Raw genomic sequence first — 14,969 nt, 5'->3', positions numbered from 1 at the left:
TTCAACAAGCCTAGAACCAGCAATGTGTGGAAGAACAAACAGTGTGGTGTCTTAAGCACTAGGTCTTTTTAGTTCTTCCTGTCACTTAAACATTTTACAACTTATTCCTTAATTTCTATTAAAATAATAAAGAAATAAATCTAGTACCCATGACAAGTTTACACGCTTCCTACAATGATTTTATTTTCTTTGGTTATAACTTTTAGTGAGCAGATTCCGTTTGTGTATGAGGAAGGAGTTTGGGTCTAGCTGTCAAGAACGGCCTCTACTGCAAGAGATTTCTAAATGGCCTCTCCACTTCTACATTCGACACCCTTCAATTAATTCTCCATACAGCAAGCAGGATGACTGAAAAACTTTAATTAGATCACAGCCCTCTCCTACTTAAAACCATTCTATGGTTCCCTGTCTCCTGCACTCCCCATTATCTATTCTCTGGCTTTTTATACATACTCATTATTGGTTAGGTGAATAGCGTCTATGGAGCTCAGTGGCATCATCTTTGAAAGGGCTATTGAGATGTATGTGAGCACAGTGAGCCAGAGTCACTCCTAAAGAAGCTTGCTTATTCTGGTTCAAGGATTTCTAGGAACCACCAGGGAGTTGAAGTAGGGAATTAAGGAACCCCGCAAGAAAAGGCCATCTGGTGGCCTGCAATGGAACCCCAGCACCAAGGAAGAAGCAGATGTGAGTTCAAGACCAGGTGGGGCTGTATAGTGAGCAGTAGGCCATGCAGAACTATAGAGAGTATGTCTCAAAAAATTAAAAAGGGCTAGGAAGTGTGCGTGGGCGTGTAACCAAGCAGTGCAATCTTCACAATCTTGAGAGCGCCAGAGGGCTGCTAGCGCCATGCTTCAAACAACAGGCACAGAGCCAATGGCGGCGGGGTCTCTTTTATGTTCTTTGGAGAAGGGGAGTTGATTTGGACACCGGAGAAGGAAATCACAATGTAGAACCAAACACAGGTGTGGGCCGGAGTTCCAAGGAGGGACAGTCGCAAACTCGCTTACGACCCAAGCACGGGAAGTGCTGAGGCAGGTTGCATAATAGTAAATGCAATTCACACATTGCTCCAAGTTAAAATTCTCTGAGAAGAAAATCCCGCAGGGAAATGGGACTTCGAGTCTCAGCCCCTTCCAGTCGCACCTACAGCCGGCATCTCCGGCCTCTCCGGCTAGGGTTCGGCCGCGGCCGGGGCGGAGCCTCGGCTTCGCCAGGCAGAACTGCGCAGGCGCCGCGCGGCCACGGGGCGGGGTCAGGCGGGGGTCAGTTAGCGCGGGAGCTTGGTCTGCGGCTCGCCGGGAACGGAAGCCGCTGCGGAACGCGGAGGAAGCCAGGATGGCGACTCCGAGCGGGAGGGCTGCGACCCCGAACCCCCAGACTTCCAAGAGGGTTTTCCCCAAAGATGCTGCTTCCGAGGTCCCGAGCAAAAGGAAGAACCCGAACCCGACGTCGACTCTGCCGCGGCCATCCGGGTCCTTCGTGGAGGGCTCAATCGTCCGCATCGCCATGGAGAACTTCTTGTGAGTGGCCGCAGGCCGCGCCTGGGCGGGAGCTAGCGGCCCACAGGCCCCGGGGCCGTGGGGGTGTGCCCGGTGGTGGGGAACTCCTGCCAGGCTTCCCCTGAGGTTGTCCCTGCCTAGGCCGTGGAGGCCCGCCGTGTTGGCTGGAGTAGACGGTCGCCTGATGTTTTCTTATCCACCCGCCAATGGTTTTGGAAGGCGTCGGATGCAGTCAGCAGATATACGAAGGGGCCAGGTCGTCTAGGATAGCTGCCAGTCGTGATTTCCCGAGGACTCGTGCACGTCACAAAACTCGGGAGGCAGCAGAGAGGAGTGGCAGATTTTGAAAGTGTCCACATTTCCCGGGTGGGCAGATGAGATGCTAATGGTTGTTGATTGGAGGTTAGAGTGTACCAAAAAATTCAATCGTGTTCCCAGTTTTTCTATCTCTTTGCAGACACTTTTGACTATTCAGATCCTTCTTTCTTCCCTGCCCCCACCTCAACTAGTTTAGTAGAGTCTAAATGTTACCAAAAATAATATTATCTGTTTAACGTCATACTGGAGTTTTTCTTTTGAGGTATTTTTTAAAATGTAACTTTGAATAAGGGTTACAGAACTGTAGTAACAAAACTGCCATTTTTTTTCAAGCACTTATGTACTAGGTACACATCTGTTTTATTTACACGTGGCTGTTTGGTCTTTATTGATGATATAAGCTGAAAGCTGTTGTTTTTGCCCAAGTTTATATAGATCTTAATGGCTGAATTTGTATTTGAAGCTAGATCAGGAAAGGTAAACATACTCAAATGAGGTATCTGCTATAACTTACCTACCCAGGGTTTTATGTGAGGCATAATGACTAAAAAGGCTAATTTAATTTTATGCACAACTCTAAGAGCTTTGTGAAGGAAATATTAAAATCTGAAAAGAAGGGAAGATGATCGCACAAAGAAGGAACTACCTGAAAGCCAGTTTGTAAGTTCAGTGCGTGACTTAACCTAGAGTGTAAGAACATATGCGGCCAAAGGTCAGAAACCTTTGTCTCCTCTTGTCTGTTACTATGCTGAGAAACTCCAGCTTCATCCTGCAGGCAGTCAGCAACCTGGAGGCAGTCTGCAGGATGATTTTGAGAGGGTGCCAGGCAGAAAGCAAGAAGACTTAAAATAAGAAAGCAAGAAATACAGGGTGAACGTAGTAGAACCCGAAAGGAGATTTATGAGGCGTGAGAATAGAGCTGTGCATAAGTTCTTCCCGAGTCTCCATTTCAGCTAGCTGGTCCAGTGTTGCCCAGGAGAGAGGAGTGTGGGAGAATAAATAATGAAGGCAGTTGAGTGCCTGTGTCTTGAACTTTCTTGTGGGATATCTAAGAGAAACATTCTATAGGTGGGATTTATAAAGACCAGGTGCTCCGAGGCAATGTGAGTAAGTCACAGACTTGGGAGTCATATGTACAGGTGATTGTTGATGTTGCAGAAGTTGTTGAAATTAAGCAAAAGGAAATATAAATGGGAGGAGTAAAAAGCCTGTTTATTAAAAGTGAGAGGATGAGCTTAGATATCCTGAGACTCATGGGAGACTTGTCAGGGAAGCTAAGGTAAAGTACTAAAAATATCCGCTCCATTAAATTGTAATGAGACTGAAGCCTCCTACATTTAGCAGTTGGGAAAATGTTGCCCCTTTGATAAAGCGGTACAAAAGAAAACTTTGTAGACCAGGAAGAATGAGGAGGAAATAACTTGGACAAAAACAGCAAGAAGGAAAAGTAGTTGAAAAATGAAGAGTTAGATATGGTTCTGTTTATTTTAAAAAGACGACTTTAGGTTGGAGAGTGTATAGGATTTTCTAGAAGAATGAAACGTCCAGGATGAATCTCCATGCGCATATAGAAAGCGCATTTATTAGGATGGCTTACAGGCTGTGGTCCAGCTAATCCAGTAATGGCTCTCTCCCAGTAGAAGGTCTAAGAATCCACTAGTTGTTCAGTCCATGAGGCTGAATGTCTCAGCTCGTGTTCAGTATATGCCAGAATCCCAAGAAGTAGGTTCCAATGCTAGTGAAGGAGTGGAGTTGCCAGTGAGAGCGAGAGAGAGCAAGCAGGCAAAGACAGCAAGCTTCTCTTCATGTCCTTTACAAAGGGCTGCCAGGTAGAAAGTGTGGCCAGATTAAAGGTGGATCTTCGCACCTTGAATGATCTGGATTAAAAATAGGTCTTCACACTTCAAATGATTTAATTGAGAGGAAAAAAAAAAAAAAGCCCTCACAGGTGCACCCAGCTGCTTTGGTTTTAGTTAATTCCAGATGTAGTCCAGTTGACAACCAAGAATGGCCATCACACAGTGAGGCTGAGAGGAGATAAGTAACAAGCAAGTAGAGAGGCTAGGTCTGGAGGATTCACATGGCCTGGAAATAGTACATGAGTTTGCTATAAATGAGCTAAGTCTAGTGGACTTGAGTGCAGAGAGAGAGAATCTAGACTATTACACAAATTAGTCAAGAAACTGAAAGAAATATATAATAAAATTCTGAGCAGAAATAAAAAAGGGAAATAGTAAAAAGCTGAAATTAGGGATGTTACAAAAGATTCTTTTCCCCCTCTTTTGAGGTGTGTGTGTGTCTGTGTGTCTGTGTGTGTCTGTGTATATGCCACAGTGTGTGGGAACCTTTGTAGGCCAGAAGAGGGCATCATACTCCTTGGAGCTCAAGTTACAGGTGGTTGTGAGCTGTCTTGTATTGGTTCTGGGAACCAAACTTGGGGTCTTTGGAAAAGGATGAGCTCTCATAACAGTGGAACCATCCCTTCAGACCAGCCCCTTTTCTTTCTTTCCTTTTTTTTTTTTTTTTTTTTTAAAGTGGTGGTGCACGCCTTTAATCCCGATCCTAGCACTCGGGAGGCAGAGCCAGGCGGATATCTGTGAGTTCGAGGCCAGCCTGGGCTACTAAGTGAGTTCCAGGAAAGGTACAAAGCTACACAGAGAAACCCTGTCTCGAAAAAACCCCAAAGGGGGGGAGGGTGTATTTCATGTATATCCATGTAGTTGTTGGTGTATGGTGTCTAATTATTTATATATTTAGCATGTTAGTAGCACTCTTATCTTAGAGAATGTTAGGTGTACCTGAGCCTAGCACTAAAGACCTAGAGAAGGAATATTGCTTATGGATTCTAATTAAGAATTTTGAAAGGCAAACTAGGGGAATGTCTTAAGTCATAATTTGCTTCATATCTTGCCAAAGCTGTCCCCAACCAATAATGAGGATTAAACACAAATTAAAAATAAATAATAAAATAAATCTTAAAAAATATGTAGGAGAAAATCACTTAAATTAGGAACTCATAGAGACAGCAGATTTAGAAGTAGGTATATAAAACATAGGTACTGAATATAAGTTAAGTATGTTTAATTCACTTAACTATGGACTAACTAACTGTTCATGGAGTCAGAGAATACTGGACAGCATGGTGTTTGTATGAGAGTTACGTATCTCTGGTTATGCCTCCTTGCCTTCTTCCAGAGGAAGAAGGATTATTGGAACATAGCCTGTTGTGGAGTCTTAGAATCTTCTTGTAGCATATTCAAGGAATTGAAGGGCCTTTTCTTTAATCAATGATAAAATGACGCTATTGATTTGATAATATATCATATTTTATCATTTGAATAAGAGTAACTATTAGATTGCTTTAAATATTAAATTATAAATATATAAATATAGTATAAATATATAGTATAAAATAGAAAATAGCCAGGCAGTGGTGGTGCATGCCTTTAATCCCAGCACTCAGGAGGCAGAGGCAGGCGGATCTCCGTGAGTTCGAGGCCAGCCTGGTCTACCGAGCGAGATCCAGGAAAGGCACAAAGCTACACAGAGAAACCCTGTCTCGAAAAACAAAACAAAACAAAACAAAAAATAGAAAATACAGTAGCTACTATTTTAATTTTTTAATGTAATTTTAAGACATTAGGAGAAAAAGCTATGGCTTCTTGTGTAAATTTGAAGTTACTTTACTGGTGAGGTGACTGATATAGTCTCCCAAAAGAGGACAGATGGTTCCAAGCTTGGGTATTTGTTTGTTTGTGTAATGACTGGATCTTACTGTGTCATCCCGATGGGCCTCAAACCCACAGAGATCTGCCTCCCTGCCTCCTGAATGCCAGGATTAAAGACGCGTGCCACCCAACTCAGCCTTTGTGTTCTTATTTTATATATGCATTTTTTGTCCATTGGCAGAATTTTCCCTTTATAAGTTGATTATTTACAACTTAGAGGGCTAAGGATATATTATAGCTGAAGTTTTCCTGTGTCCTGCCCAGCCCTGCCGCCACTCAGACCCAAATAAATACACAGAGGCTTATATTATTTTAAACCACCTGGCCTAATGGCTCAGGCTTCTCGCTAGTTAGCTCTTATATCTTAAATTAACCCATTTCTATAAATCTATACTTTGCCATGTGGCTTGTGGCTTGCCGGTGCTTTACATCTTGTTTCTTCTGGCAGCAACTAACAGTGTCTCCTCAGCTCTGCCTTTCTCCTTCCTCTCTCTATTTGAAATGTCCTGTCTAACCTTATTCTGCCTCACCATTGGCCAGCTTTATTTATCAGCCAGTCAGTGCAACGTGTTCTCAGCATACAAAACGATATTCCGGCTTGGATTTAGCTTAGTGAGGCCCTGGGTTCAATCCTCGGCTCCCCCCCCCCCCAAAAAAAAGATATTCCACAGTAATATAGCTAAATGATAAAGCACTTACTTACTACCAAGCATGTAAAAGGCCCTGGGTTGAATCCTTATTATCTCATCCTCCCAAATATATGAATAATATTACATTCATAAGGTTAGCTAGCTTTTAAATGAGTTTTACAAGGGTTATGAGCAGTGATAATGCAAAGCAACAAAAAAAATGCATTTATAAAGAAAAGGTTTTTCTCTAATTTCAGTTTAATGATTTTGCCTCTTTACAATTCAGAACATATGATATCTGTGAAGTGTCTCCTGGGCCCCATCTGAATATGATTATTGGAGCTAATGGAACAGGGAAGTCAAGCATAGTGTGTGCCATTTGCCTTGGACTGGCAGGCAAACCTGCATTCATGGGACGTGCAGATAAGGTGAGTTAACATAATTACTTTTAAAAAAATTCAGGACCGTTTGTGCTTAGAAACAAGTCACTTCCTACATTTTAGATTCTTAAGTGTACCAAATGAGCTTTCTTTCTACCTAGAACTTCTAGAGCTGCATTAATAGACCCAGAGGTTATTAGTACTGCTCTAGAAGCTCTGTGTAGAACAGTGTGTGTATAAGACAAAGATTTTTTCACCAAGAATTTCCAGATAAGCCTTGTGCCTTAATAGGGAAATTTCTCAGCATTGTTGGATACCAGTTTAGATAAAACTTCGTTGAGTGTCTGGACATTAACAGTGAGCAGTAAAATATTGCTTTTTGTCTTTGTGAGAGAGAGCGTGTGTGCTGGTGTGTGTGTGGAGGGGGGGAGGTGTTTTTGCGCGTGTGCATGCATGTCGTGTAGGATGGAAGAGGGTGTCTTATCCCCTGGAGCTGGAGTTACAGGAAGTTGTGAGCCATCCATGTGTGTGCTGGGAACCAAACTCTGGCCATCTGCAATAGCACTCAGTGCTCTTAACCACTGAGTCATCTCTCTAGGCCCAGATGTTGTTCATAATAACAATGCAAGTGTAAGTTACTTAGGAATAAATTAACCAAGATGAAAGAATTATATACAAAAATTATAAAATTATATTTTAAAAGAAAAGTTTGTGGGCAAGTGAGATAGTTCAGTGGGTAAAAGCACTTGCTAACCAAACAGGCAACCTGAGTTCAGTCCCTGAAACTCACAAATTGGGAGGAGAAAACTGACACAAACATGGGACATGTCATGCACTCTCGCTGCAAATAAATATAGTAGCAAAAAAAAAACAAAAAACAAAAACCCAATATTTTGTTAAAGCTTAAAACGAAATACTGAGAAAATTGCAACATTAGTCAAGTGATCTTAGCAAATTTTAACTGTACTTTAAAAATTGAACCAAATACCCCTTTTTGAATACGTTATGAATGGATTAAAAATGCATTTAAAAAAAAAGCTATACCAGAGGCATTTGTGAGCTAGAAAAGATATTTTGCTCTGTTAATAAATCAGCCTAGTGACTTTGGACAGTGGTCTGGACATCAAACTTTCATTTCAAAGATAGGGTGGGTGAAGCAGTTAATTTGCAAGGACCAGCTCAGGTTTTTATGACTCTTGGTATATACTTTGTTAAGTCATGAATTCATTCCCCCTGCACTGGGTTGTATTCTCAGTCTGTACAATTAGAATGAGTTGTGCTGTATCAGTTTTGTGTGGTAAGGTTTTTAAGGGAGACCCTGGAGTGCAGTGGTTCTAAATACAGACTGTTGGCCTTCTGAAGCTACATATTTAAGTGAGCTCCAAGTTCTCAGCAGGAATACTTTAATATAGTTCTATATTTAAATGTTAGTATAAAATTGTACTGCAAGCAAAATCTAAATCATCTGTATAGATACTTTATAATAAGTAAGAACTACTTTCTATTTTTTCCCCTTATTAGTACCAAATATTTTAAATGTGCCTGTGCACAATTAGCTCCCTCAGAAATGTCATTGTTTTCTGTCAATGAGTAGACAGTGTGAAGTTACCTCTCCAGCCAAGGCCAAACTTGTGCATGACAAAGTTGAGATTTGAACCCATAGTAGAAATTAAAGATAGTATTCTCGGTTTATAAGAACAGATGCTGTGTCACCCCCCCCATCTTTCTGATCCTTAATTTCACCATCTATAAAATGGGTATAGTGTATTCTTCAGCATTGCCAACTGAATTTGGAAACTTGTCAGTTATTTTAGCAGCATATAATAAATGGTAGTTTGTTCACAGTCATTACCACAAATCATTAAAAAATTATTGTAAGGCCTTGTTTCTGTTTTTATTTTGTTTTGTATTTTTAAAGTGTGTGTGTGTGTGTGTGTGTGTGTGTGTGTGTACACCTATGGAGGCCACAGGAGAGTCTCAGATCCCTCAGAACTGGATTTACAGATGGTTGTGAACCACACAGCATGGGTACTTGAAACAGAACCCAGGTCCTCTGGGAGAGCAGCCAGTGCTCTTAACTCTCCAGCCCTTGTTCTTTATTTATATTATGTAACAGTTTGCTGATCACTACATTCTGATTAAATTTTTTTCTATTTTTGGTGAGTTTTTTAAATTTACCTCTCTGTATATTTTATAATACTTTTTTTTTTTTTTGGTTTTTTGAGACAGGGTTTCTCTGTGTAGCTTTGCGCCTTTCCTGGAACTCACTTGGTAGACCAGGCTGGCCTCGAACTCACAAAGATCCGCCTGCCTCTGCCTCCCAAGTGCTGGGCTTAAAGGCGTGCGCCACCACCGCTAGGCAATACTTTAAAATAAAAATGTTATGATGTACCCACCTTACTTTGTATTGTTGCTACTTTTCCTTGTTTGTTTTTTTAAATATCTTTATTTATTCTTTAATAATATCATACAACATATTTTGATCATATTCATTCCCTCCCTCCCCATTTGTTTTGTATTTTGAGCGTGTAGCAGTGGATGGCTAGTACTAGTATGTAGTTGAGGGTAACCTTGAATTTCTGATATTCCTTGCTCTTTGTATTAAGTGCTAAAGGGGAGAACACAGCATGTCTATCATTTTAGTGTTTATATTTATGGAGCTTAAACTTAAGGTCCAATTTGATGTTTTAGTCCTCTAGTCTGTGTTGTGTTTAAGCTCATAGTCATCAGAACTAGTTCAGATGTCTGTTTTACTATGTAAATTATATCTATTAATTATTTTTAAAAGGAACTTGATGGCAGGTCTATCTTAAAAACAGGATAGGCACTGTTAGAGTGGTTGTTAATGTTTAATCTGTGCACCTCTGTGGGATCTGCAACAGTAGTAGATTTGGTACAATGCTTAGTGGTTGTAGCATTGAACTTGTTCTCTGTGGGGTTCATCCCTCCTCTGAGAGCACGGTCACCTGGATCTGCATCCCTTCCCTCTGGAGAGCCGTAACTGCCTGGCACTGAAGTGATCCATGGTTTAACTACTGTGATTTCTGTAGTGCAAAGGAAGTAGAGGGACCTGGCCTGTACCTTTTAGAAAGTGATGAGGATGGATATTCATGCAGTTCCTGAAAAAAAGAAATATTGGTTTGGTGAACGGTAATGACTTTTCTAGACCTCTGAGTGTTAGCCTGGAAGTACTGTTGCTGCAGCTAACTCACTCTTTCTACACTGTAGGTTGGGTTTTTCGTGAAGAGAGGATGTTCCAAAGGTGTGGTTGAAATCGAACTGTAAGTGTGAAAGCTTCTAAAACACCCCTCTTCTGTATAAGTTTTCAGCTTTTATTTGTACTTCTTGATGACATTGGAAAAGAATATAAATGTAATATTGTGGCAAATATGGAAAATGATATTTAAAAATACATAAAGCAAGTGAATACTTTTTAATGTGTCTTTTTAAAAAATTTTAAAAATATTATTTTGGAAAGTTCTTTAAAAATTGTAGGGGGTTGGGGATTTAGCTCAGTGGTAGAGTGCTCACCTAGCAAGCGCAAGGCCCTGGGTTCAATCCCCAGCTCAAAAAAAAAAAAAAAGATGTTTGGGGTTGGGGATTTAGCTCAGTGGTAGAGTGCTTGCCTAGCAAGAGCAAGGCCCTGGGTTCGATCCTCAGCTCCAAAAAGAAAAAGAAAAAACAAAATAAAAATTGTAGTTTAGCCGGGCAGTGGTGGCGCACGCCTGTAATCCCAGCACTCGGGAGGCAGAGCCGGGTGGATCTCTGTGAGTTCGAGGCCAGGCTGGTTGGTCTACCAAATGAGTTCCAGGAAAGGTACAAAGCTACACAGAGAAACCCTGTCTCGGGGAAAAAAAATAAATAAATTGTAGTTTAATTATGGGGTAATGAGACAAAAGTATAAGACTGATAAATATGTACTAAGAAGTTGCAGTCAGGTCTGATAGTATACTTCATAATTTTAGAACTTTAGGAAGTAGAGGCAGGAGAGTAAGGAGTTGCATGCTATTCAGAAAATTCTATTTAAGGTCATTCTCCATTACATAACAAGTTCAAGTCCAGCCTGGACTACTTGTGACCCTGTCTCAAACAGACAAACATACACACCAGAGAGAGTGAGAGAGAAATTGTAGTTTTTCACAAATTTAAGGCTGTTTGCCAGTTTTGAACTACTTGGCTGGAGTATAGCACAGTGGTAGAGAGCTTCCCTGATGTACCCAAAGCTTTGGCTTTCATCCCCTTGTGAAGAAGACGAGGGAACAGATCGGCAGGAGGAAACAAGTACTTGTGAAAGCAAGACAGGGGTAAATACCCTACCTCAGGTTCTGTATTACTTAACAGTCCTTTCTAGGCATACAGTGTAGTTCTCTCTGGATTCAGAATGGAGAACATGGTGGGCAGTCCATGATTACAGAAATTCTTATGTGGAAGTCAGTTTTCATTCATGCATTTTCCAAGTAGAGGAAGTTTCAGCTGACTGTTATGTTATATTAGCCTTTAATGTACTAAACCATTTTGAATTGCAGTCAGTGTGTGTGACTGAAGAATAGTGTAATGATTAAAGGGTAAAGAAACTTAGTGTGTTTGGAGATTAGTATTGGCACTCGTTTTAATTTCAACAATTCAGATAATTTTGAATGTTAACTAAATAGTAACTGACATTGCCAAATGTGGGATAATTACAAATAAAAAGCCAAGGTTTCTAACTTGGGAGGGACCCAAAAATACCAGAAAGAATAAAAATTATAGTAATATTTCTTAGACCTTGGGTATAAGAAAAGTAATAGATATGTTATTCTTAAATCAGTGTGCATTTTTAATATAAAAGCTCTTCAATTATTCTTTAATTAGGTTCAGGATTTCGGGAAATCTTGTAATCACCCGTGAGATTGATGTGATAAAAAATCAGTCGTTTTGGTTCATCAACAAAAAACCTGTGACCCAGAAAATAGTGGAAGAACAAGTCGCAGCCTTGAACATCCAAGTGGGCAATCTGTGCCAGTTCCTGCCTCAGGTCAGAAAGCACAAGTGAATATGGGGACTGGGAGGAATGTTCTGGTTTATTCCACAGAAAACATAAATAGTGTTCAAGAGATGTTGCAATAGTATTTGTATCAAATACAGCACTCTTAACTCTGTAAAAGAAAGGAACCTATCACTTAATGTTATCAATTTAATTAAATATGCAAATATTACTCTTTACATTGAACACAGCATTCTTAGTACTTACTGTTTTTATGGGCATGGTGACACATATCTGTAATTTTAATACTCCAGGCCAAGTGAACCTCAGTCATCCATATATTGTTAATCATTTAATAATTTTAAGTTACAAAATGTTTTAAAACTTTATTTTTTTTCATGTGTGTCTATGTGGTGTGCATTAGTATTTGAGTACACATGTGTGCACATAGTTTAGAGGCAAAAATTGACATTATATGTTTTCCTCACTCACTCTCCACTTTTATTTACTAAGACCTGGTCGGAACCAGGAGCTCACCAGTTTGACTAGAAGATTCTATGTCTCGGCCATAACAGTAGGATTACAGGCAGGTTGCTGTGCTGGGTACTAGAGATCCAAACTCCTATCCTCACACTTGAAAGTACTTTATCCACTGAGCCATCTCCCCAGCCCTTAAGAAAGGTACTTCAAATACAAAGTAGATACAGTACTTCATTTGCAAATTTGACATTTTTCAAGGAACAATTTTTTTTTAAAATATTTTTATAAGTCTTTGAAACTTTATACAATGTGTTTTGATCATATCTACTCCCAATTTTGTGTCATTTTAAATTTTTTTGTAATAACCCATGGACTGCAATTTGTGCTGTCCATTTACTTCTTGATTTGGGCCATGCACTGGTTAATGTACCAGGAGCCACACCCATAAAGAAAACTGATTCTCCCTCTCCCAGAAGCCAGCAACTTAACTGTTCATAGCTCCTCAATTAGGGGTTGGGATTCATGAACTACTTCCAGTTAGAATGTTAACTGGCTTGGGGTTGGAGAGATGACTCAGAGGTTAAGAGCACTGACTGCTCTTCGAGAAAACCTGAGTTCAGTTTCTACGACCCACGTGGCAGCTAACAACTGTCTATAACTCCAGGATCTGACACCCTCACATAGACATAGGACAGGCAGGCAAAACACCAATGCACATAAAATTAAAAATAAATTATTTAAAATATATATATTAATTGGTTTGTGGCTGCCATGCATTCTTAAGTGTGGTGGTCCTGAGAAGCCACAGTTAACTTTTTGTTGTTTTGTTTTCAAAGATAGGATTTCCCTGTAGCCCTCACTGTCCTGGAACTTGCTCTAGCTGGCCCTGAGCTCAGAAATCTGCTTGCCTCTGCCTCCTGAGTCTAGGGGTTAAAGGCATGAACCACCATGCTCAGCTTAATGAACAACTTTTAATACATTTGTATGAAATCTTAGGATAAAATTCTTTCATATGTAGGTGTACTTTCTAAAGTCTAGTAATATTTTTTGTTCATTAATAATAAACTATCCTGATCTGAAGAGATGGCTCAATTGTTAAGAGCATATGCTGGATTTTCACAGGACCCAAATTTGGTTCCCAGCACCCACATATGGCAGTTTACAACTGCCTGTAACTCCAACTCTAGTGGATCTGATGCCACCGCCTTGACTCCTTGGACATTGCAGTCACATGTACAAACCCACACATAGATACACACACATATATAGGTCATACAAAAGAAAATTTTTAAAGAACTTTTTAGAAGTTCTATTAGTCTACATTTAAAGTTATAGTCAGATATCTTTTATTTTAATGTTGCTTAGTGACTAAGCTATAGCTTATTTTCGTAATGATGATTTGATTCAGTAAGTCCAGTTTAAATGCAGATTTAAAATTTGAAAGTTTTCTATTTCTCTGTTCATGTCAAACGATCTCCAGAAAGAGGTATTTTAAATTGTTCCCTGTTCTGTAGGTGTTAGTGATCATTTCAGTCTAGAAGACTGTTTCCTTCTATTTCCAACTTGCTTACTTGTATAAACATTTCTACCCAGGAGGAGTGACAAAGGCAGTTTATAAAGACTATAAAAATATGCTATCAGTTTTGAAAGACAGTGAGTACATAAAAAATCATAAGGAGATTCACACCTCAAGATTTGTTTTTAAGTGAGCCCCATCTTGGTAAATTTAATACATTTTAAAGTGTTTATGGATGATAGTTGCTGATACTTCATTTTGGTGCTGTAGGACAAAGTAGGGGAATTTGCTAAACTCAGCAAAATTGAACTACTTGAAGCTACTGAGAAGTCAATTGGCCCTCCAGAGATGCACAGATACCACTGCGAACTCAAAAACTTCAGAGAGAAGGAGAAGCAGCTAGAGGTATTTAGACAACTCATCTCTGTTGTCATTTACTGATTCTGTGTCTCAAAATGTGCAAGAAGGGGTAGTATTTCTATGTTTAGTAAATTCATAGTTGTGGTTGATTTTTTTTCACCCAAGCTTATATTTCTTACATCAACTGGTCATAGAAAATGAGAGTGATTTTGATTTTATGAAATTTGAAATAGTTGACTGTTTTAGTAAATACATGTTATCAGTCGAGTTTTTAAGGAACTTTCTCAAACGAAGGTACATTTTTCTCTCATTTGTTGTAGATGAACAGTCTTATTAAATAAGAAACACAGAGCCAATTGCAGTTAAAAGTCCAAGAGGTCAGAGCAATAGCTAAGAGCTAAAAACCCTTTCTTACCCTTCACTGCCTCTGCTGTCCTTCCCCTCAGCAAGAGGCCTACTTCCTGTGTGTCTGTCCTTTTATTGACTTTCTGTTCTGCCTTCTCATTGGTTATAAACCTAACCACATGATCTCCTCATCACTGCCTGTCTATACAGACCTCCATGTCTTCTATGGTTGGTATTGAGATTAAAGGCATGTGTCTCCATGCTGGCTGTATCCTTAAACACACAGAGATCCATCTAGCTCTGCCTCCCAAGTGCTGGGATTAAAGGTGTGCACCACTACCGCCAAGCTTCTGCTATGGCTTGCTATTAGCTCTGACCCCCTAGGCAACTTTATTTATAAACATACAAATAAAATCACATTTCAGTACAAATAAAATATCACCATAATTTGGTACCCATTAAATACCTGTCCTGTATCAGGCACTGTGTAAGGTTTTGAGCATTACAGAAGATAAGGAGGTAGTGTTTAAAAACACTTCTGTTGATGTCATTTGGGGTATTTTTTTTTTTCTTAAGTCAAATGAAGATAGACTTTATAATCAAAATTAAAGAATTAGCTGAAATGTGTAGAATATTAGCTGAAGAGTTAATTTTTCATTTTTACCTTTATAAGTAAATGCATAGAAATGTACTACCTATCATTTTTAAAGATGGTTTAGTTAGTGGATCTAGTTCTAGATCCTTAGAT

The 14,969-nt window shown here is 39.7% G+C and overlaps 1 protein-coding gene across 3 annotated transcripts in view; it reads left to right on the top strand.

Annotated features, from left to right (window-relative positions):
- Positions 1 to 1,264: 1,264 nt before the first annotated feature.
- Positions 1,265 to 14,969, top strand: part of Smc5 (structural maintenance of chromosomes 5) — a 73,073-nt gene continuing 59,368 nt past the window's right edge. For all 3 annotated transcript variants that reach the window (XM_036207926.1, XM_036207916.1, XM_036207906.1), the window contains exons 1-5: positions 1,265 to 1,523; positions 6,464 to 6,605; positions 9,786 to 9,838; positions 11,409 to 11,571; positions 13,787 to 13,921. In XM_036207926.1, coding sequence (XP_036063819.1) covers positions 1,339 to 1,523; positions 6,464 to 6,605; positions 9,786 to 9,838; positions 11,409 to 11,571; positions 13,787 to 13,921 — 678 coding nt within the window. In that variant the 5' untranslated portion in view covers positions 1,265 to 1,338. The remainder of the gene's footprint in view (positions 1,524 to 6,463; positions 6,606 to 9,785; positions 9,839 to 11,408; positions 11,572 to 13,786; positions 13,922 to 14,969) is intronic.

The sequence above is a fragment of the Onychomys torridus genome, chromosome 1 (assembly GCF_903995425.1).
Source record: "Onychomys torridus chromosome 1, mOncTor1.1, whole genome shotgun sequence".
NCBI classification, from domain to species: Eukaryota; Metazoa; Chordata; class Mammalia; order Rodentia; family Cricetidae; genus Onychomys; species Onychomys torridus.
The sequence above is the reverse complement of the archived record's forward strand: the minus strand, read 5'-3'. Positions and strand labels throughout refer to the sequence as shown.